The sequence below is a fragment of the Melanaphis sacchari genome, unplaced genomic scaffold (assembly GCF_002803265.2).
Source record: "Melanaphis sacchari strain LSU unplaced genomic scaffold, SCAv2.0 Contig4_pilon_pilon, whole genome shotgun sequence".
Classification (NCBI taxonomy): Eukaryota; Metazoa; Arthropoda; class Insecta; order Hemiptera; family Aphididae; genus Melanaphis; species Melanaphis sacchari.
In genome coordinates, this window is record NW_020271335.1 from 11470565 (window position 1) to 11494423 (window position 23859).

General features: G+C 26.7%; 3 protein-coding genes across 4 annotated transcripts; 2 read left to right on the forward strand and 1 right to left on the reverse strand.

Annotated features, from left to right (window-relative positions):
• Positions 1-1855: 1855 nt before the first annotated feature.
• LOC112598984 (methyl-CpG-binding domain protein 2) lies at positions 1856-4249 on the reverse strand. The gene is made up of 4 exons (XM_025345668.1): positions 3957-4249; positions 2707-2851; positions 2112-2351; positions 1856-2007 (listed from the first exon to the last, which is right to left on the reverse strand). Exons 1-4 carry the CDS (start codon positions 4079-4081, stop codon positions 1912-1914), a joined length of 606 nt encoding a protein of 201 aa, XP_025201453.1. The 5' UTR covers positions 4082-4249; the 3' UTR covers positions 1856-1911.
• Positions 4250-4522: 273 nt separating this feature from the next.
• On the forward strand, positions 4523-8719 carry LOC112598758 (TBC domain-containing protein kinase-like protein). The gene is made up of 2 exons (XM_025345353.1): positions 4523-4619; positions 6220-8719. Exon 2 carries the CDS (start codon positions 6243-6245, stop codon positions 8700-8702), a length of 2460 nt encoding a protein of 819 aa, XP_025201138.1. The 5' UTR covers positions 4523-4619; positions 6220-6242; the 3' UTR covers positions 8703-8719.
• Positions 8720-11063: 2344 nt separating this feature from the next.
• On the forward strand, positions 11064-23199 carry LOC112598868 (beta-1,4-N-acetylgalactosaminyltransferase bre-4-like). Of its 2 annotated transcripts, XM_025345517.1 has the most exons (7): positions 11072-11674; positions 13344-13412; positions 13515-13740; positions 15159-15397; positions 16369-16589; positions 18786-18908; positions 21624-23199. In XM_025345517.1, the coding sequence occupies exons 1-7, from the start codon at positions 11534-11536 to the stop codon at positions 21919-21921; spliced, it is 1317 nt and encodes a 438-aa protein (XP_025201302.1). In that variant the 5' UTR covers positions 11072-11533; the 3' UTR covers positions 21922-23199. The 2 variants fall into 2 exon arrangements, with proteins under 2 accessions (XP_025201303.1, XP_025201302.1); XM_025345518.1 differs by lacking the exon at positions 18786-18908 and having other exon boundaries at positions 11064-11674.
• Positions 23200-23859: the final 660 nt, after the last annotated feature.

Genomic DNA, 23859 nt, shown 5'->3' on the forward strand with positions numbered 1-23859 from the left:
TTCGATCAGACTAGCGTTTGGTCGGCGACCGATAAAAACGATCATGAGTGAATCGCAATCGGCACGACTGGTAAGACTACGCATATCAGCTGCCGAATACCTTACATCAGTGGTTCTCAACCTTTTTGGATTTATGGTTCATGTCACCCTTATGGTTAGGTTAGCGTTGGAATACTTGGAATTGTTATTAATTTAAAACTAATTTTTGATTTCAACGAAATATGTTATTTGGAGGTTCAGTGTTCAGTCTGTTTAATGCAACAAAGTAACAAAGGTGTTCACTTGTAAATCTAAGTATTGATCTCCCAAAAGCATATATTACTAGTTGTATTGTATTTATAGTGCTTTAAAGTCAGATTAATCTTGTTTTATAAACTCAAAATATAATTGATTTTATTTATGAGTACAACACATTTTAATTGTAATTATAAATTTATATAGAAATTAATTCTTTTCTAGAAATAATTTATGTTGTCTAAGCTGCTAGTGAACTTGAATAACTAGCACAGCAGGTACTAATGTGTACAGCACTGCAGATTTGTGTTAATATAATAATTTATATTTTATACTAGAGTGATTGACCTATTGGTTATTACAAACTTACGAGTATAGTAAAATAATACTATAATATTTAAAAATGTTTTGAGAAATTAAAATATAAAAATCAACATACATTGTACAAACATAAACTATAGGTAAGAACTTTTAAGATTGATAATAGGTAATTAATACTCAATTCACTCATATAATAAATCTAACAACATAAAATTAGTTTTACTGGATGCAAATTCGAAATATTGTTTTCATATTTGTAAGACTAAGACAATATTGATGGGTTTCTGGGTGTAATGTCCTTTCAAGTGATTATCTGTTTGACTTCTTAATTTTGACAATTTTATTAAATTTCTACTGATATAAAATGTATTATTTGACGACAAGAAGTTGCTCTCTTAATAGTTAGTTAATAAATTAATTTAATATGATATACACTTAAAAAAAAAAATTCTCCAACAAAACTTTTCCAAAATTATTATTTCAATAGTTAGATAAGATTATAATAAATAAATAAGTATGATGTTAACAAAAGTTAATATTACCATTTCATTATAACTTGAAATATTTTTGATAAATTCAATTCAATAAAAATAGCACAACTGTGTAATTTATAAACTGTAATACTTCTTAAACAAATTGAATTTTTTTAGCTTTTGGATAAAAAAAATCTTGAATAATTACTTTTATATTTTAGTAGAATTTATTTTATGTCCCTATTTTATATGAATAAGGCTATGTTTAAAAGTCAATTATGGCACAAAGATTGTTTCAAATATATTTAAAAACAGAAGAATTTTTACAGGTCACATTGGATTTGGATTTTTATTATATTATAAGAAAGCTTAAAATATAAATTTAGAAATAATCAGATATTTAATTACAGCTTGTGAACTGAAAGATTAAATATAACACAAGATGCTTCTTAAGTTTAGTATTCATTTTTCTTATTAGAAATATAAATTATTACAATAAGTATTTTAACTATAAGTTTAAATGTATTAATTGTATGGGTAAAAAAATCTTGGCAACTATAATTTTAAGAGAGGAAAGTTATTATCCACAATTAGTTATTAAGTTATTTTATTTTACACTGTAAAGGTTGTAACTACATGTAACTACTGTTGTAAATGTATACACTTAACATCTATGAGATTTTAAGAGAACTTTGAGTATTTATTATTTATATTTCAACAATTAGCATATTTAAGTAGTTACAGGCCATAACATTTTTAAAAAGACACACACAACAGCATTAAATCAAAAAAAATATCAATTTATTTGCATATTATAATTAATATTAATTAAGTCATAAAAGATAAAAATTTTAAAAAAATGAGAAAAAAATGTACTAAAATTTTATTTTATTTTTACCATTATTTCTTGAAGTCGTTTTCTGGCTGCTATTACACGTTCTTCTTGACTTTTGATGTCTTCGACAGTTACACTCACCTCCTATAAAAATAAACAATGTTAATTTTACATACAAATATGTGTTTATCATATTGGTTTATTTAACTACATTTTTAAATAGGTTGTTATTTTAATATATACCATACCTGGACAAGTGGTTGATCTGGAATCCGATATACAATTTCTTTGTCATAATGAGATCGCATCGGAGGTTGTCCAGTCACTGGCATAGCGCATACATGTAATGCAGTAGCTACACTCTGCAATAGAGTATCATCACTAACATGAGGACCAGCTGGTCGCAATAGACCAGTCCATCTGGTACCTAATTCATAACCATCTTTTTCTGATGCTCGAATACCTTCGAGTCTTTTTTCCCAAAATACCTATAGCAAATGATATTAATAATAGGCCCCAATGTCCTATAGACAGGGGCGGACAGGCGTAAGCAATCAACCCGAGCGATCATAGATAAAGGCCCAGCCGCTCAGGTAGGTTAGGTTATACCAGCATACATTTCTTAATAGTAATAGCATAGATAGATACAATTAGTGGCTCTTCTCTCTCCCAATTATTCAATTATCATCAATTTAAAAAAATGATTTGTGTCCTTAATTGTCAACTAAAATATATAATTATTATCGTAAGGTCAAAAATCCTAACAGCCCAGGGTGGCGTTTGTCTATCTGCCTGTCGGCCCAGTCTGCCCCTGCCTATAAATCAATATATATACTGATTTACTTGTCTAGGTTTTTCTTGTCTCCCGTGTTTGAAGTCTGCTTTGACTTTTCCTTCCTGGTTCTTATGAACAGTAACTGGCTGTTTAAATATTGACGCTGTTTGTCTGATAGGTGGTACAAGAGCTCCTTCACTTCTTATGCCACGACTAAATATATAATTGATATGTTAGGCATAATATTGTAAAATATGTTTTATACCAATTTATAAATGTTTAAGTATAGAGTACATCAAATTATTTAATGGTCAATTTGTTAGATATTTAATAATTATGTTTATTTAAATAACTATGCTAATATCATTATTACATAACTATCTACATTAATATCATATATTATTATGACATAATAATAATTTATAATTTTATAAATTTTATACTTTATATTTATAATTTTTCATTGATACATTGTATTAATGGAATATAAAAACTGTTTTAGGCATTAATCTGTTATTGCCCTGTTGTGGTCAATAAATAATATTTTCTGATAGCCATATATAAATAGTAGGTTATCATCATAGTTATGTTAACCAAAAATACAATTTTATGGACCCTATTGTTGGAACTCACTATCAAAATGTGGGATGCTTTAAAATGAAGAAAAAAATAATAATGTGGTATTTTTTGAAATATTTTTTAGTCTTATTTAGATGAGTTTATATAGTGGCTAAAACTTAGTTAAGCAGATCCTTTTGAACAAATTTTATTGTATATTTCAGAATTTAGGCCTTCATCATTATATTATATATATATTTTATTATGATTTTAAATTAAATAACATATTTTATGAAATCAATAATAGTTTTTAATAATTTAAAAGTAAATATATTACATGAATAATATTTATTAACAGTATTATGAAACAATTAAATTTTAACATATCATAGAAAGGTAATAACAAATTTGTACATTGTTTTTTGGTTGGAATAAGCTTTAATTGATTATATACTTATATACTATAGGTATTTAGTGTAGGCGTTATCTAGCCAGTAATTATTTAGTCATAATTATATTTCAGGATTAGTAATTTATCAATAAGTAAAATTGAATTCAATACTAGATAGGTTTTTATACTAAATTCAAATTTTACTTGAACATAAATATAATTAATAACTCCTAACAGTAAATCAATGTAATACAAACTAGTAATTAAGGATTAAAATACATTCTTGATTTGTAAACAATTAGGTGGGTTGAAATAATTAAATTTTATAGATTACTATAAAAATAATAAATGTTAAATCATGGTTCATACCATAAAATTTCCATTTCTTCGGCTTGTGTCTTTAAAATCAAAATTTGTTCTCTTCGTTTTTCGGCTCGTTTCATTCGCGATATTCTAGCTTTGGTTTCCAATGATCTCTTCTTCAGCCGGGGCATTATGAATGATATTGTCTGCAGTAGGTATCGATAATGTCAGCAGTTCAGCACCTATTTTAGAAAACTACTGAATTCAAAAGAAAATCTTAAAGTCATATGAAAATACGAAATAAAGATTTATTGCATTTCAGAACATTTTGAATACAAATTAGAAAATAATTTTGTTTATACTGATAAGCTCGGTAGTCGGTATACGGTCTCCCTGAATTAAACCAGAATTTTACTATCCGAGAGCTAAAACATGGTTACGCAACGTTATAAGTAGTAACTGTGGTAACAAAAAATAAATGAATATACTGGTATAAGGTTTATTTTCAAAGTATTGCAATGATAACACATTTCGATTTTTGATAAAAGATTAAAGTTGTTTTTTAAAAATTTGATTATTTAACAACGCGTTTACTTATTGTTTTTACTTTTTACACAAATTTAAATTTTAAATGTTTAAATTTGGTATTTTGGTATATAAATTAAATACACACTATAGTGATTTGAACAATATTATTTTTAATACCATAATTCATGTGCCTTTTAACCTGTAAGTATAACAACTTGGATAATATCAACTTATATATTATTAGTAGAGACCGGAATTATATGTTCTAATAATGTAGCAAATGTGATGTAAATATATTCAAATATGCATCATAAATTTACATTATTTTAAACAACTACAAACATTAGAACAAATAAAACAAATAAATATAACGAAACTAGTGGTGTTGGACCTTTCAATATTTAAGTATATCAACAAAATATTTAAATATTAAAAAAGAAACATCATTTTATGCTATTAAAATAGTTTAAACAAATAAAATATAACAAAATCTGCGGTGTTGCCAATAAATGAATGTTTAATTTTTATACAACTTTAAAAGTAATTTAATTTGTTAGATAATAGTTTATTAACACTGTATCGAACTAGAGAAGATAAAATTCTATACTGTGTTGATGCCTGATGGTAATTTTTTTCACCTGTATAGCAGTATTTAAAAATTATAATTTCCAAGATAAAAACGTGAAATAATTTGATTATTTACTAAGATTGTAAAAAATATGCACATTATATGCGTTTATGAAAAAATATGCCCCAACCTTCCAAATATATCATTATATGCAAAATTAAATTTGTGCTATGGAATCATTTGGGTTTGAATCGCCTACATTTTTAATCCTCGTATAAGTTTATACATTCAGTATGAACATGCAAATGCATAACATTTTGGTCTCTAATTATGAGTAATTCAAACATAGTATATAGACATTGCTAGTCAGTTATAATCTAGTTCTAGTGCAGTGACGCCGAACTAAAAAAAAATATGCAGAACAAACATTTAAAACAAACTCCCACCCACCATACATTCGGTTTTTTAAGCTACTAAAATAGATTTACTCACCCATTACCAATTTTATATGTAGGAAAATTTTATTGTCTTACATTAACATAGGGTTTGGCGTTACTGTTCTAGCGATTTTAAATTATATAAATGCAATTTAAGTAAAAAAAAACAAATTTTAAGGATTTCATGTTTTAAGTTTGGATTTAAAAAATTGTAAATGTTTGCTGGTATTTTAAAATTCTATATTTATACATTTATGTGACTATATATTATAAAATCAAATAATAAAATATTATTTGACAATGCATAAATTATAAATAATAAGATACGTAATTTTTTTTTTTTGTATAATATTAAAATATATCAGCTATTAATTTTTTAAAACATGAAATATTAACCATAATAATATTTAAGTAGGTATAAATAATTTAAATGCTGAATTAGTATTTTATAATTATTATTAATAATTTAGTGTTGGATTTATTCATAAAAGAATCTGTAGCTATACTATAAATTTAAATTATAAATAATATACAAGTGTATTAGTGACTGAAAATAATCATTTCATACCTTTTTTTAATTCTATGATTTAAGAAATGCATTATATATAAACAAAAATATTATTTAATTGATTAATGTGATATATTACTATGCATTTTAAGGAATTGTAGAAACAAAATTAAAACATACATTTTTATTTATTTTCACGAAATAACAGTTTTTATTTAGTAATTAAGAAGATATTTTTAATATTGTAATAATCAATGATACTTATTTTTTTTTTTAAATTTATTTTAGATAATTTTCATTAAACATATATCATGACTTGCAACTGTGTGGATGCTCCTGTTCCTCCATTATTTGGTGTTCAAACTCTATTTGCTGCTCAACATACTTCAGAGTCTTGTGGTGCTAATGGCCTACCATTAACTCCTAATTCTATTACAATTTTAGGAAATGCTCAAAAACTAAAGACTTTAAATCATTCAAATTTAGTGTCACATTTGGATTTTATTCGGAAACAGCATGGACGCATCATTTTGGTTTCTCAGTATTTTAATCGATCTGTATGGACTGAATCAAAAAATTGTTCGTTGTTATTACCATTGGAGAAAGTACTAAGTTGGACCCATAAAGTTTTGTCCGCATTGACTTATTTAAATGATAATGGTTTAGTGCATCGATTTTTAACTCCGCAATATATATTATTAGATGATGAAGATAATGTTAAATTATTTAATTATGGAATTTATTATATGACAAATAGTGGTAAAAATATTACTTTTCCTATTGGGAAACTTAAATATACTGCACCTGAAGTGTTAGTACTTGATAGAGCTTCAAATAAATCTGGTCCTAAAACAGATTCTTGGTCATTGGGTATTATTGTTTTAGAATTGTTGTTGGGAGCACAACTTTGGCCAACACTTAAGCTTAGTCAGATAATTCGGAAAATATTATCGTTAACGCATTGTACAGACGTTGTAATGAGACTTGCTCGTGAAATGGGCCGTTTAACAATGTATCAGTCATTCCCTACTGAATTGAAAGACTTTCTCAGTAAATGCATTTGTATGGATGCTACTAAAAGAATGTGTCCAAAAGAGCTGTATGATCATAAGATATTTTCTCTTTATGAGAATTCAAAAATATTAACAAATAAATGTTATTCATGTAAACATCCATTGCGTCAAATGAAACTGAACCAAGTTTATTATTTATGGAAACTAGCCGGTGGAGATGCTGAATGGGCATTAAAAAAAAAAGGCTTATTAAGAAATGAATCATCTATTTTACTTTTACCTCGACTGATCATTCTTGAAGGTACATTGTATGGTAATACACGTAACCAAAGTTGTTTATTAGACTTACAGATAATTGAACTATCTTTAGATTTATTGGTAAATAGGCTTCAACATCTAAAAATAACAGATTATGATCCTCTAATTGATCAAATCAAAGAATGTGATGATCCTACTGAAAAGTTACCACTAGTCATTCGTGAAAAAGACACTGAATATCAGTTTCATCGAATAGTCTTGTTTGATCGTTTATTATCATCTTATCCTTTCAAATTGGACAGATTACTCGCTGAAGCAAAGAAAGATATTCCACCATATTTCAGAGGAGAAATTTGGGCATGTTTGTTGAATATTTGTGGTGATACAGAAAACACTTATTTGTCTATAGATAAAGAAACTGCTGGAGTAACAGATAGACAAATTGAAGTTGATATACCAAGATGCCATCAATACAATGATCTTCTATCGTCTTCAGTAGCTCATAAAAAATTAAAAAGAGTTTTAAAAGCATGGCTTGTTAGTCATCCTAAATATGTTTATTGGCAAGGATTAGATTCATTGTGTGCGCCATTTGTTTATTTAAACTTTTGCAAAGAACATGTAGCTTATGCATGTTTAACAGCATTTGTGAAAAAATATTTGAACGATGTATTTTTACGTGACAACTCTACTGTGATTCGAGAATATTTAATAAAATTATTTCATTTAATTGCATTTCACGACCCACAACTAGCAAATCACTTGGATGACAAAGGTTTCATACCAGATTTATTTGCTATACCTTGGTTTTTAACAATGTTCTCTCATGTATTTCCCATGCATAAAATTTTTCATCTTTGGGATAAACTTTTACTAGGTGATTCATCATATCCATTGTTTGTTGGATTATCAATCCTTACTCAGTTACGCAGTACATTATTAAATTCTGGGTTTAATGAGTGTATATTATTATTTTCGGATCTACCAGAAGTGGACATTGAAAAGTGCGTTTTAGAATCATCTAAGTTTAGTGATGTAACACCAAGGTCAATTACATTTAGAAAACATGAGTTCAGAACTGAAACTCGAGAACATGATCCATGTTTAATCTATGAAGTATTGCAAAATGAATTTAGTCCTAGAATAAGTGTTTATGATTTGCAAGAATTAAAAAGGTCCTGCCATAAATTTTTGGTCGTAGACTCAAGAGCACAAGATTGTTATATAGAAAAGAGTATACCAGGTAGTTTAAATATTCCTGTTAAGGAAGAAGATTTTGCAGATGAAAATTTTGATTTAGAGCCTAGTCCAGAATTAAGTGCTCTAGTTAATAACAGAGGCAGTGTTCTAATAGTTGTTGACAATGTATATGAATTAAATAAAGTTAATAAGTTTTGTAGATTTTTGGTAAAAAAAGAATACCCTAAAGTATGCAGTTTACATGGAGGTATAGAGGTATTAGAGACTTTAAATATTTTAGTACCAGCTATATTATTTTGATTCATAATAATTAATAGAAATATAATTTTATGTATTTTGTATTAATTATAAAATACATTTTAATTATAATTGTTATTTTTTGTATAGTATTAAGTTTTTATTTTATTTATTACATATTATATTATACACTTGGTATATATGCAAATTTTAATACTTTTAACTATGAATTTATTTTATTTGATATATTATTGAGTGTTTTTAAAGTTTATTTCATTTGAAATTTATATCTTTTAATAATATATTATATATATTCACTATCTTAAGTATTATTTTTTTTATAAAATACACATAAAAAGTGAAAATAATTAATAAACATTAAAAATAATTTATGTATTACTATTTACTATTATATTATATTATTAATATGCTTATTGAAGTATGTAAAAATATTAATTCTTGTCCTTAGGTTCAACATTTCAAAAACCATACATTTTAATTAATTAAAATTTTTTAAAAATAATATTTGGTACATTTATTATTATATTTATATGTTTTAATTTTGATGTTACTTTAAAAACTTGTTTGTTACTTATACAATTGTTTTTAGTTATGACCAAAATATATGTTATTTAATGTTAATGTTAATAACATAATTTTTTTATTGTCCATATTACCTACAAAATAAACGTTCTGTTTCATTAGAAACTTAAATTTTTGACCTCTCTCACTCCCTCAAATTTAATAATAGAAAATTTGAAAAGAAAAAATATCTTATAAAATATATAAAAATATTTTAAATCTAATACAACATTGATATTTTCTTCATTCTTCACACAAATGCTGTAGAGTAGATTTTAATTTATAACAATACAATGATTGTTACTTATAATATCTATTTTTATGTAATTATGTATAAATTCAGGGACGGCTCTACAAATTGCAAGGCCCCGTTCAGAATAATTTAAATCAAATAATATTATTCAATTTAATTTTTAATTCAAATAAATTAAATAAATGTATAAAATAATATATATCTTAGACGGGTTAGAAGAGAAAAAGTAACTTGGAAGTAAGTGAGATACTGTCATTTCAAAATAACGTTATCGACATGACGACATTCTTTTACTTTCTGGTTAGGTAATTACGAAAACGTCCATAATTATTTATAGTAAACGATACTATCAAACATAATATTATATATGTTAAATAATTTGTTATATTTGATCATGTCATAATGTCAATAACCTGTAGTACTTATTAATATAAATATAGTACATTACTGGTATTGTTGTCTAGGATATTTTATATTTCTAAACTAGGTATTATTTCAACTGTAGTTTGTAAAACATAATGTTATTATTAATTATGTTATATTTCTAAATTATAATACTTGGTCTCTAATAATTTGTTTCCTGGAGTGAGGTCCGTTTCCGCAGGGTCTCACATTTGCGCGGAGCCCTGTGCAGGTTCTAGCCGCCAGGTTTCCTAGTTTCATTACCCTTGCACCGGCCCTGTATAAATAACTGTGAATTCAAGTAGTGATTGTATTTTGTAAATTAAATTTATATTTTTCCATTTTTACGAGATTATTATTTTATTTAATAAAATGTAATTTCTATATTTTTATTATAATACTTACTAAAAATAATTCGATGTGTATAAATACGTTTATTTATTACTATGATTGTCCAGTACGTATAATTCGGATTAAAATATTTGTAGCACTATAAAAAATTTTTTTTTTCTTCATTTGAATTAATCTATACTTTAGGGGCACAATTAGATTATGTGATTAGAGCTGAAAACATAGGTATTTATTAATTTTATTAATCACATATTCATATACCCAATTAATAATAAAAATAAAATATCCATTATGAAAAAAAAAAAAAAAAAAAAAATTGTCTTTAATAATTATTTTATACATAGTTACCTAATAATACAATAAGAGTTTATTTATTTTTATTTTCATATAGCAATACCTAGTGAGTAAACCATTAAATATGACTATATGAGTAATACAACTCTTATATAAAGATTCAATTTAAACATTTTTCTAGCTTTTGCTGAAGCAATTATTTTAGTATTATATCGTACTTATACATTTCTCATTACACTGATAGTAATATTAAATCACTAAAATAAATTAAAAAGTGGTAAGTGTTTTATTGGCAAACTCTAATATTTTTTTCACGTTGGTACATTATAGTTGTGTTTTTTTACACGCGATGTTTAATAAGTAATTTTTATACCTACTTATTAGAAATGTTTAGTGCAAAATTAGAGGCCTCTAAAATATCTCAAATCTTAAGGTCTGGGGCCGTGCCCCTCTCCTCGGTCAACTTTATCTGGGCTTGTGTACACGTCATTAAATATACGCGTGTGTCGTGCTCGTGCGGCCCGGGAGTGGTGCCTGTCATATGGCCGAGAAAATCAATAAGCATGTGCGCGACCGCGTTGAACGAAATAGTTCTCTGTTTGCACGCTGCGGTGTAACAACTAACTAACTACTAATAAAATCGCTGTCGGGTAGGTTATCATACCGCGAATATTGTCGATATATTTTGGAATCGGCAAAACAAACACTGTATCGCGCAGTATGTTTCCGTAACATAATAGTTTTCATGGGCGAGTATCCGTCGCTGCACAGAGCCCGTCCGGCAGTCGATTGAAGAAATTCGTGCATGCGATATGACCGCTACAGCTGCTTTTGTGTCGTCGTCCTGGACAAAAACCGTCGACGAGATCAACAACGTCTGCGACAGCATACGATATACATCCTGCCTATAATATATTATAATATTATCATATCGGGTTTCGCGTGTCCTTGTTAGTTGCCGCAAAGGATCGTGTCCATGTCAGGCGAGCCATGAGGCTTATTATTTCATGTCATGGTGGTAGTGAGAGTACAGAAAGCCCGAGTATTTCGCTACACGCCGACTGCAAAGATCTGGGCATGGACAATCAAGGTGCTTCCGTTTGTTTTAGTGCTGCTCGTCGTTTTCGCCATGTGCTTCTTGGCTGTAACTCGCGTGAGTCTTCTTTAAAATTGTTTATTTATTTGTTGACTCGGTCTACAAAAAAAGGCAATCGTAACGTACATTTATTTATAAAAAGAATGTTCATAGTTCATGAATTTGAACCAGTAGCGCAATTATATTTTTTAATGATATGGTGGTAAAATCTACAAATATATTTCTATAACGTTCAAGATTCTCAGCGGAAAGATAAATAATCGGGTTTACAATGACATGTTTTTTGTACACTTTGAAGTAGTAAAAATACTTTAGACTTTAGATCTATTACATGGGCGTCCCCTGACATTTTCTCTAGGGAGGGGGGGGCAAAATTAATTTAAAATATAAATAAAGATTTTTTTTATAGATACATTTTATTTATAGTACATTATCATGTTTTGTCATTATTACACTTAGGTATTATTACAATACATTTTATTTATAGAACATTATTATGTTTCGTCAGTATAACATTAAATTATTACAATTAGGAAACAAATTTAAAATTCTAGAGGGGGGCAAGTGCCCTGTCTTGTTCCTCCACCATAGGGACGCCCATGGTCTATAATAATAAATTAGATTTAGTTGGTATTTATTTGTGCGTGAGGAGGGGGATCTAAAGTTTAAAAAATAGTCAGTATTTTAAAAATAATCACATGGAAAACCAAAAAAAAGAAAAAAAGAAACGATATAAAAAACGGTAAAATTTACAATAATGTTTTGTATTAAAGCAACATTAATTTTCAAACATAATATATACTATATATACTTGAAAGTTTGTTATGAATAAATTTATATTACATTTTTTGGACATAAAAATATTTAAAAAATACTTTGATTCTTTTTAATCTGTTCAAAATATTTGGATTTTTGATTCTTCTCGATAAAATGTTTGTTTTTTAATAAAATTTTATCAATTTATTACAAACTGGTTTCTCATAAATATTTTTATAGTATTTTCTAGCATAATTTTTTTATACATCTATTTAATTTTGACAAAATTTGATATGACGTACCTGAAAAATAACGATTTTAGTAAGGCACTTCCCTATTTATATTTTAATTTTATGATAGTTTATAATATTAAATTTTTATGAAAAATATAACTATTTAAAAACTGAAATATTTATTATTCAGCCCTTATTTTCGGTCAACATAATTTAACTGTTTAGAATTTAGTGACTATTAATTTATTAATTTCGAGTACCTACCTACAGTGTCCAATTAACATTTTTCAAAGTAAAAATTGTTTTAAATGATGATTATGTCATTAATATACAGTAAATTATTTATTTATTTATACCTACATAATATTATATATGTTTATGAGTTGAACCCAATTTAAAATATCTTGAAGCTTAGTAAATTTAAAAATGTGTAAAATGTAACGATAAAAGAAATAGTTAGAAAATAATATAATAAAGGTAATAATAATTAATAGTAATATTAACAAGTAACAATACATAAAGTAATAATAATAAAAAATTAAAGGAGGAATAATTGGCCAGCTTCATCATCATAATATGCTTAAAATTGTTTTTTAGATAACGTATATAACAAATGGATAATTATATGCATGGTTTTATATTTTACAGATTCGATATAATTTATAGCATATTTTTTTTATTTCTCCATATCATGTATATCTGATTAAATACAAATGTTTATACTAATGATTTTACAGGCTCCAGTTTTACAAAAACGAAGTTCTTTGAAGGTCAACAGTTTACAAGTGGCAAAATTAAAACCAGATGTAAGTATTTTTTTAGTAAATGTATATAACTATAAACAGAATTTTTGAATTAAAACTTGTTTTGTTTACTAATATAATATAATAATATGCTTTAAAAATTAGCCAGCTAGCAGTGCACAGAATAAAGATTTCCAGTTAGAACGTTTGTTGAAGTCTAAACCACCAAGCCTTCAAATGTTTGTCACTCAGTTAAAGAACGAAGCTAACGGATACTGTTCGGGAAAATTAGCAGAATTGCGGAGAAACGCAGAGAAGTCAAATGTAATTTCAGAACGATTAGAGCCATGTCGACCAAAACCATGGTGTCCAAAAATACCACCAGTTTTATGTAAGTATGTTTATGCCTGCAATTTTAGAAATTTATAAATTAAAAATTAAAATTGAGTTAAATCAATAAGTTAAGTACCTAATTAGTTACTTAAAAAAAAAAAAATAAATAACTTTTATAATATTTATACTTATTAACTTCAAATTAATATTTTATATAGAAGTATTAAAGTTAGGTTAGATTTTTAAATAAAATATTTAATTTTGTGTTTGACAATTTTTTTTTTTGATAGCGCTATAGTTACGAAGTTGTTAGAGCTGTTTTCATATTAATAATTTCGAAGAATTATTAGATATAATTTTAAAGACATTCAAGAAAGTATAAAATATTTTTGTAATATTTACATATTTATTACCAGTTGAAGTTTTAAAATTTTATGATGGGAGTCTATCTTTATAGATGCTAGATAGGTATTCAGTATTTTAAATTAAATATTAATATATATTAAATTTATTAAATTGAATTAAATGAAGTACGATACTTTATCAGCTAATATATACACATAAATATAAAATTTTGTATACTACCTATGTGATTCTAATGATAACCATTAATTATATCATAGATATATCGATACACTTATATATTTATATATTTTTAGTGTTATTAAATAACAACTATATGTGTATAATAATTTTTTTATTGATTTCTATTTTGTATAATAACGATAACAATAGCCCATAGCAAAGAAAATCTCCATTGAGTAATAACTATGTAATAGGTAGGCAATGTACAATTTTGCTGTTAATAAAAAATAATTTTAACTACTAGCTGTATAAAAATTATCATCTAATTCACTAATCGAGAGAAAATAAAAAATGTACGTAAGCTTTTAGTTTTGTATGTATTTTTACTAAATAATTAAAATAATTATATTTTTTTTTGTCTCATATTGTACATTAGAAATGTTACTCATTACTTTGCCATTTAGTTGCTACATAAAAAAAATAATAATAATAAAATAAATGTTCTTGGTACGTGAAATTTAAATGCAGAAAATAAAATAAATAGTTAACATGAGTACCTATGATAATTTTTTTAATATCTTAATTAACAAAAACGTTACAGCTAAAATTAAACGACTACGATAAGATATTATTATAGTATAATGTAATTTAGCTTGTAGCCCTTGTCGCTGAAGCTTAAGATCAATAAAAAAAAATAATGTAATTAAATATACATTCATAACTTATTTTGAATGTGGTTATTTTAATATACATGGCTATACGGGATAAAAGTGTATAATTTTCAGGCTAATGACCTTAGAAGTTGAAGCCTTTTATCCTAAAAAAAAAAAAGAAAATAGTGTATAATTTGACAAATGACAATTAATGTTTCAAAACTCTATAACATGTGTTAATGGACCTACTTAATGTATAATATGTGTTTTGTTTGAATTTACAAATATAAAATTTCAGATGGTGCTGAGAAATTGGATAGCATCGCCGTTAACATGACCGAAGAGGAAATCGTGGACGCAGTTGGATCAATGGGCGTGGGCGGTTCTTGGGCACCGGATGATTGTAAAGCTAGACACTCAGTGTGCATCATCATACCCTATAGGGATAGAAAGGATCATTTATGGACATTGTTGTACAGGCTTATACCGGTGTTGAAAAGACAACAATTGGATTTCAAAATATTTGTTGTCGAACAGGTACGTATATGAAACGAATAACGCTGCGTAATTTGTAATATTAACTATTATTTATTAGAAATATCTATATGGTAGTATGAGTACCTATATAATGTCTGTGCAACTGCACAACTGCGCAACTATATCATCAATTTTTTATTAATAGTTAAGTATTTAAGCTTAATTTCCAAAATACTTATATTAATTTGTGAGTAATCGAATATTTTTTTTTATTATTTAATTATAATCGTACTACAGCGCATCACTGTGTAGATATTATGTGATCCGTATGTACAAGGGAGACAGATTTTAACAAACTTTCAAAGAAATCTTCATGAAATAGTTTTCATTTAGATAAACACAAATATTTATTGTTCGGTATAAATAAAAATAGGAGTAAACTTTTGAAAAAATATTTATATTTTTACAACATTTGATCTTTGTTGACGTATGATGCGATATACGCAGTCCCATGTATAAGGCGGGAGGGTTAAATTCCTAACCATTCCTTTTTTTTTTTTATTTCGATCATTAACATAAATTGGTTTTATCGAATTAAAAGAAAGACTCTTGAAATATAATGTAAAATCGAAAAACTATAATTAATAAGCACTTTTCATAAATTAAAAAAATTAATATAAATATAATACTATTTGTATAGATTCATTTTTTTCGTAACCTCTTTTATGAAGAAATCTTGCGCATGGGTCTAGATGTAGGTACGTGTTACATCTAAGTTAATTTGATTTATAATTCTAAATAAATTGGATTTCTTTCTCATCATCACGATGACATATGTTTGCTGTCATTTTACATACGTGAAATTAGTATAGTAATACATTATCTAATTATAATTAAATATTAATTTTACTGTATGAACAAATAATAATGTTTAGCTACTTGTTAAAAAGTGTGGAAAATAGTTATTATAAATTATTTAATATTTTTACAATTTAAAATAATTTTACATCACTAAACGTTTGTCTATTTAGGTCAGTAATGCAACGTTCAATAAAGGTGCAATTATGAATGCAGCCTTTTTGACGATTTACCGCACGTACGGCTTACGCGATGAGGGTGATTGGCATAAAGGGTTATACGGCTGCTATGTCTTCCATGATGTAGACATGTTGCCAGAAGACGACAGAAACATGTATAGTTGTTCGGAATTCCCCAGACACCTGTCAGTGGCCGTCAATGAATTTAAATATCAGTAAGCACATACTTGGTATATTTCCTTATAATGTATGATGATAATATTATTACCATATATTGGATATTTGTGTAATACCACGGTTATTGTCGTAGGATTGCATAAGAATTCAAATAATTATGCATAAGTATGTAGTGTAATAAATTAAAACATAACAATATAAAAAATCAAAATAAATACATTTAATAAATTATAATGTTATTAATAACATTATACAAACTAAATATTATACCTATTTAAGATGTAATTTTTATCATTGAGAAATCGAAATTCTTATTTTCGGCTTTTTGATTTCATTTTTAACTTGATGTACCAAATTTGCATAGTGCATCTGTGTTTCGTTATCTGCTTAATATTATCTAATTATCGTGTAATTTTCGGTCATCAGTGTATTTTTTTCATTCATACCAATTAAAAATTATGTTTGTTATAAAAATTTAAAAGAACATGTTTTTTATCTATCTATTTTATTTCAAAATATTTCAATATAGTATTAGATAAATATTATTAAAAGTTCAGGGTTAGATTAAATAATGTGTAACTTAGAGTTTGTGTTAAGTGTTAATCATTGTCGTAAGAGACAAGAGTTATCAGTGTCATCTGATAAGAGTACGTCTCGTGGCAGCCGGATTTGGAGGCGTTTGTTTTTTGTTTTGATCCAAGTTTGTAGTATCGGAAGTACGTCTTAAAATGTAGCTACATTTTTTCATTGTATGTAAGCAAATAATATTTCATACTTCGTGGTTTATTGCTGGTAAGAGGGTAAATTAACTTGCTGAAACGTCCATCTTAAACTATTATAAATCGTTAAATATTATTTAAAATTTTAAATAAATGGAATAATTGGTGGAAGTATAGTTAATATACAGCAAAAAACTTATATAATTTAATAATTAAGTTGTATAAGTATCATAATCAATAAAACAAAAGTATCGAAAACATATGAAATGTTTTTATGGAATTATGAGTTGAAAAATACGGTGCAAGTATAAAATTGTCATTCCGTCATTGATTTTATTTGTGTGCCAAAAATACTTTCTTATGTTACATAATATCTATCTTACATTCTAGTTTTAGTCTTTTTAAATATTCATGATTGGTTGATTTTATAGTACACTAATGTCTAATATAAAACTATAAAAGATCAGAGAATAAAGACGAACGAATACGTATTACCTTTAAGTAATGGTCGTAACATCATCGTCGGCCTAATTATTAAATTAACTATCTATATTATATACACTGTCAAATGGTGATGTCGTGATGGGTATTAATAAAATTGACAATGTGTGTATGTATTTATATAAGCTTTTATAACTACTCTAATTGGTGTCAGGTGGTATAAATGTATTAAAATAATCAATATAGGATTAACGCCCTCGCAGACTTTTAACATTGGCGTATAAAATTGCATTATTGAAGTATGTATGAAATAATAACAAATTTGTATGATATCAGATATATATTGCTTACTGTTGAGCTATAAATGTTATATAATCGTTAATCGTGAAAAATAGGATTACTTCCGAATATAACTACGGCTCAGACAATATCACGGAACGCCACAGTTTATAATACATACCTACGACGAGGATAATGTTATCAGGAAATGGGTTTTATAAATTTAAAATGCTTAGCAAAGCAAACTGTAAAGAATCAATTTTTATTGGTTTCAAAGTAATATTATTATTATATTTTTTTTTCTTCTGCGATGAATCATATTTTGGATAGCAGTTTTCAAAAAAAATAGCAGCACGGGACATATTATTATTTTTTTATTCAGTTTTCCGAGGGCAAGATTCGGGTCAGCTGTATTATCGCATGTGTCCTAAGGTTATATTTTTTGATATTCTTTAAATTATAGTGAAAATAATTTCAGACTTTGTTTTGCAGTTTTATAGTACACCAAAGACCGAAAACAAATAAAATAAGCGCTTTCTTTTTAAAGTTTGTACATAGACATATAGTGGACATAAATTCCTATGATATACACAATATTTTATTTAAATTAATAAATAATTTAATAGGAATAATGTGAAATAAAAAATGATGTACTATAATAGAAAATTAATTGGCATAGTTATATTTTTGATAAAGGTATTAAAAATATTGATAAATATATATATATATATATATATATATATATATATACTAATATATAACTATGATTTATATTTTTTACTAACAAACATAAAGATTACCCTATCACAAATTGGTGGGTGGAGTGTTCAACATAAGACCGGATCATTATTTACTCGTCAACGGCTACTCAAATCTATTTTGGGGTTGGGGCGGTGAAGACGATGATATGGGATATAGGTAAGCACTTTATATTAATTATTTATATTTTAAGTATACCTACATATAAAACATTGTATGTTTAGAATTGTGTATGCTCATTAGCTAATAGCGCAACTACGATTTTTTTCGAGAGTGATGGTTGGTTAAGTGGTAAATATCAAAGTACCATATAATGATAATAGTACAATATATCGTACACCGATAAAATCGATGACGTATGCAATAAATTATATTCTGATATTTATTTTATGTATGTGAATGCGCAATGGTGTATACACGCTTAGGTACTATTGTGTACTTGTATAAATTTGTAATTAATATACATTTTACGTCAATACTGCTCAAGCGGAAGAGTCCTATAATAGTTTAAAGGCCCCATTTTAACTTGTACCATCATAATAGGTCTAACCTATTTATAAATACACAATGTATTATATAGGGCGATTTAAAATTTATGTTACCATATAAGTATAAAATATTCATAACATAGAACAATTTTTAACACGAAAGTTTTTTGTTTTAAAAATTACTAAAATTATTAGTAATTTTTATAATTTTTTCATAATATTTTAGGTAGGGTTTTGGGATTAAACTTAAGAAATTTAAATGGGAACTTTTTTTTGCAATCCTAATGTGAATATTTTTTTTGGAATATTTCGATATTAAATTTTTTAAGTTGATTCCCAAAACCTTGCATACAATTTTATAAAATGTCTAACAAATTTTAAATAATTGTGTATAGTTAGTCAAAGATACTTCCAGCTTATGAACTCTTTAAGCGAATACAATTTTAAAGAGAAACGCAGAGCATGTAAACAGGTCATACTGAGAAAGAGAGAAAGAGAGAAAGAGCTATATGAATAAGCTATTGCATGATACAGAACAAGATCGCAAAAAAGAAAGAATATGGAATTTATTTTTTAACATTAAAAAGTATAAACAATTTAACCTTAATCTGAAAGCTGTTAAGGATATAGATGATAATATTTTAATAGACCTGAACGAGAGAGTAACAAAATCGAAAAATTATTTTGAAGGCGTGCTTAATAATAAAGTACTAGATAGTGAGACCAGTGCCATTATGAAAAGGACATAATTTTCGTTAACCGAATACCTCAAAATATCTAAATTGTTTTTTAGAAGAATCAAAGTGTATCTATTCACGGAAATAATTAGATAAACCTTGACATAAGCAGAATACGATAGATATGATTACTGACTATTAACAAACTGAACAGAGCAAAAACTGATATCATTTTAAAACAAAATACAGTGAATTATCTGTGGTTCAATAAATGATAATGAACTAGGATGCTGGCGTAGAAAAAACAAAAAAAGAGATCTTAGAATTGACAGGAGTTCCAAGAATAACTAATTTTGTGAAAATATAAAAAAATCAAGTAGTTTAGACACGTGATTAGAAGGTCAGACTTAGAGTACTTAAAAATTTCGGGGTCGAGTGGAAACCTATCGGAAAGAGACAAAGAGGGCGTCTGAAGAAGCCAAAAATTGATGGAATAAAGCAGGATTTAGAGAAAGTAAGGATACCAAATTGCAAAAAAAAAGTACAAAATCGAAAAAAGAGGAAGACTGTCGGTGACAATAAAAACTCTTGAAGAGTTGTAATGTTAGAGAGAGAGAGAGATATCGTGAGTAAGTACGTGACTATGTGAGGTACTCACAACAAATTGCAGCTAAAATGCTGATACATAATACACAATACACATACGTATACTTATACTTTTTATGGTTTAACCTATTTTGAGCTATTATTAATATAATATAATTGTATTTCAAAATAATAATAAAAAAAACACCGTCTGAGTTTTTAGTAAATTTGTAAATGTTATTATAGTATTATGTCTTGGACTATAATTGACAGCGATCATGTTTATTAATTTTTTCTCTTCCGAATGCTCAAAAATTTAAGCAGGTCATTCTAATTTTTGATGAGGAATCTAAAAATGCAGTTCAGGAGTGAATCGACATTTGACTTAGGCCAAAATGTCATACTATAGAATTTTCAAATATGTAAAATGTATATTATCTTATCACGGGGCTTGAATGACGCCACTGCTTGACGCGTTAAAATGTTACAACTTAAAAATTAAAAATAATATATTATTTTCAATTATACCTATTTAGAATTTGTGTAAAGTTATTTAAAAAGTGCGTTATATTTTTTATAAAAATATAAAGTATTATTTATCATTATAATATACAAAAATATAAATATATATTCGTAAAAATGTTTGTGATCGTACCGTATACAAATTTATGTGTAGTAATTACAGAGTGAATCCCCAAGCACGATCATCTTCTTTTATTCATCAATAATATATCTGAAATAAAATTATCTGCTTAAAAATATCCAGTAAAACAGAGTGGTTCAAATTTAAAAAAAGAAGTTTATATCATCATAGGGGTACCCCTAAAATGTTATAAAAAATTCTGAGTATCTATTCTTAAAAATTCCGAAAAAGAGAAAAATAAAATGAAAAAATGGTAATAACCGTGCTTGTAGGTGAATTACTCTGTATATAGGACATATGTGTATATAATATATTGTTATATACTGTGTCTGCAAATAACGACTGTTTGCTGCAATAGTGTTTTACAACAAAGCAACCCATTACCACCTTAGCGGTCACGCTTTGGTCACTTCTTATGCCGCTTAAAAATTTTTCAATCGGTAATCAAAATACTTATATCTATTTTATATTTTTTATTCAGGTTGGAACAGGTCGGATTGCCGATCACCCGGCCACCCGAGCGGTTGGCTCGATACACGATGGTCAAGCACGTCAAACGTAAACCGCTCGCCCACGCTGTTCGACTTAAGTTAGTGCACACTAGCAAAAAACGTTATAGAGCCGATGGACTGAACACGCTCAAGTATGAAGTTTTCCGGGTGGACACCGAGAAGCTGTACACCCGGATACTGGTGGGCGTCGGTGACATGCCCGAATACGTCCGGTCGTTCGAAGTCTCCCGGCGATCTACCTCCTCACAAAATAAAAGATGGAAATGATCGCGCTGTACAGTAACTGCACTATCAATATTATAAAATAGGCTGCAGTATGTACGGTTGTTAATTTGGGTCGCCAGTAATCCCCAGTTCGTGATGCAGTGCGAGTATTTTAGTGAAGTTTATTTTTTTAAGTGACATAAACCTATTATCACGGTAAAATATAGAGAGTCTATTAGTCGTAAAAAATTACATAAAAAAAAAAATAATTAAATTGCACTTAAAAGATATTTGCACTGCATGCGTCTTGTGGAGCTAGGGTTACTGACTCCATTTTATTAACACACTTTATATGACCTATATTATATATGACCTTCTACATTATATATATATTTTATATTCTTATAATACTGTTACAGTGTATACCATGCCGTATAATTATATTATACATAATATAGTATACAAGACCGTAACTAGGCAAGGGGTTCTGGTCCAGAATTTTTTTATACGTAGATAAATTTATTAATAAATATTTCGTAATATTGTATTAAGAATAATTTTACAGTTTGGTTGATATATTAAAAAAATATGTGAACTCTACCTATTAGTTTTCAGTTCCGGTCTTGTTTATATGTATGTATTTATAAAATATATCGTTGAGTATTTAGATATTAGATAGTTATGATGCAATACAGCAGGCCCTATTTTAAAGATTTTTCATTTGTTTTTTAAATATAGTTTGGACACATGTTGATGACAGAACTTTGATGATGAGTTAATGGAGCAAGTAGAGGTAATTTTTGAGACCATCGAGTGTTTATTATTTTGATGTTTTATGATATAATATCACAGTCATATAATGTATAGGTTAGGATTACTATAATGTTGGAATTAAAAAGCTTAAAGTTATCTTCGCCCCCCTTGTCATAAAGTTTCCAAATATTTTGCTATATTGTATAATTATTACATTCACAATACTTTTTATTCATGTCATTATAGTGACACAGTTGTATGAACCTTAAGAATAGGTATATGCGATTATTATATTCTGACTTATCAGTTATCATACATGGCAGTTAAGTTGCGGACTGCACTTTTCGTATTTAATACTTTTACTTAGATTTCTACCTTTTGTTAGAATAAGGCCTGTTAAGTATTATATAGTTGTATAATTATACTATTAATATCTATACTCAATATTGGTATATTGTAGATGAATAGTACATCTATAATTACTAACATACATGTCTATGTCAGATCACCTAAAAATACACACTATTATGATATTTAAGTGCGTACACATGGAATGTATAATGTTGTATGTATATATTTATACACTATACATATATTTATTATTTATTTTTATATATTGTTTTTGTATTTGTTGAAACTCGTATATAAATATATTATATAAAAATGTATATACCTATCAACTATAATCTATATAATATTATTAAATATATATTATGTCATAGGTCATTTGAAAAAATTGATTTTTAAACCTCGCCATTTTGACATTTGAAATTATATTTTGTTTCCTGATTACATCGCCATATTTGTTGATTTTTTTAGGCCTATTATTGCAACGATATTTTGGAAATAGTTGTTAATGCTTATTTTTTTAACAGACATCGACAGGTAGGTTTTTAAAATTATTATATAACGTGTCACTGTTAAATAATATTACTTAAGCTAATAATATACCAAGTTATTATCAATTTGAATAAAAAAAAGAAACGTTTTGTTATTATTATTAAATAGAATTATATGTATTATGTATAAGTATGTAATGCAGTTATTAAATTACTAATTTTTTTTGTTTATTCAAATATGTTGCTTTCGCATCGTGGCGATATTAATAATATAATAGTAATACCTATAATGGACTGCTTCATTGCAATAAATGGTCTAGAAATTCCACGTCTTTTCCAAACGACATGTGACGAATATATATTACTATTATAATATGCCTGTTATACCTTATTATTAAATGCGTTTGAA

Bases quoted from the DNA above. Each gene is read 5' to 3' on its own strand.
- LOC112598984 (XM_025345668.1), bottom strand. From the start codon at position 4,081: ATGCCCCGGCTGAAGAAGAGATCATTGGAAACCAAAGCTAGAATATCG. The intron at 2,852-3,956 runs GTATGAACCATG...TTATATATTTAG, and splicing joins GAAGAAATGGAAATTTTATG to TCGTGGCATAAGAAGTGAAG. The intron at 2,352-2,706 runs GTAAATCAGTAT...CATTTGCTATAG, and splicing joins GACAAGAAAAACCTAGACAA to GTATTTTGGGAAAAAAGACT.
- LOC112598758 (XM_025345353.1), top strand. From the start codon at position 6,243: ATGACTTGCAACTGTGTGGATGCTCCTGTTCCTCCATTATTTGGTGTT.
- LOC112598868 (XM_025345517.1), top strand. From the start codon at position 11,534: ATGGTGGTAGTGAGAGTACAGAAAGCCCGAGTATTTCGCTACACGCCG. The intron at 13,741-15,158 runs GTAAGTATGTTT...ATAAAATTTCAG, and splicing joins AAAAATACCACCAGTTTTAT to ATGGTGCTGAGAAATTGGAT. The intron at 16,590-18,785 runs GTAAGCACATAC...ACAAACATAAAG, and splicing joins GTCAATGAATTTAAATATCA to ATTACCCTATCACAAATTGG.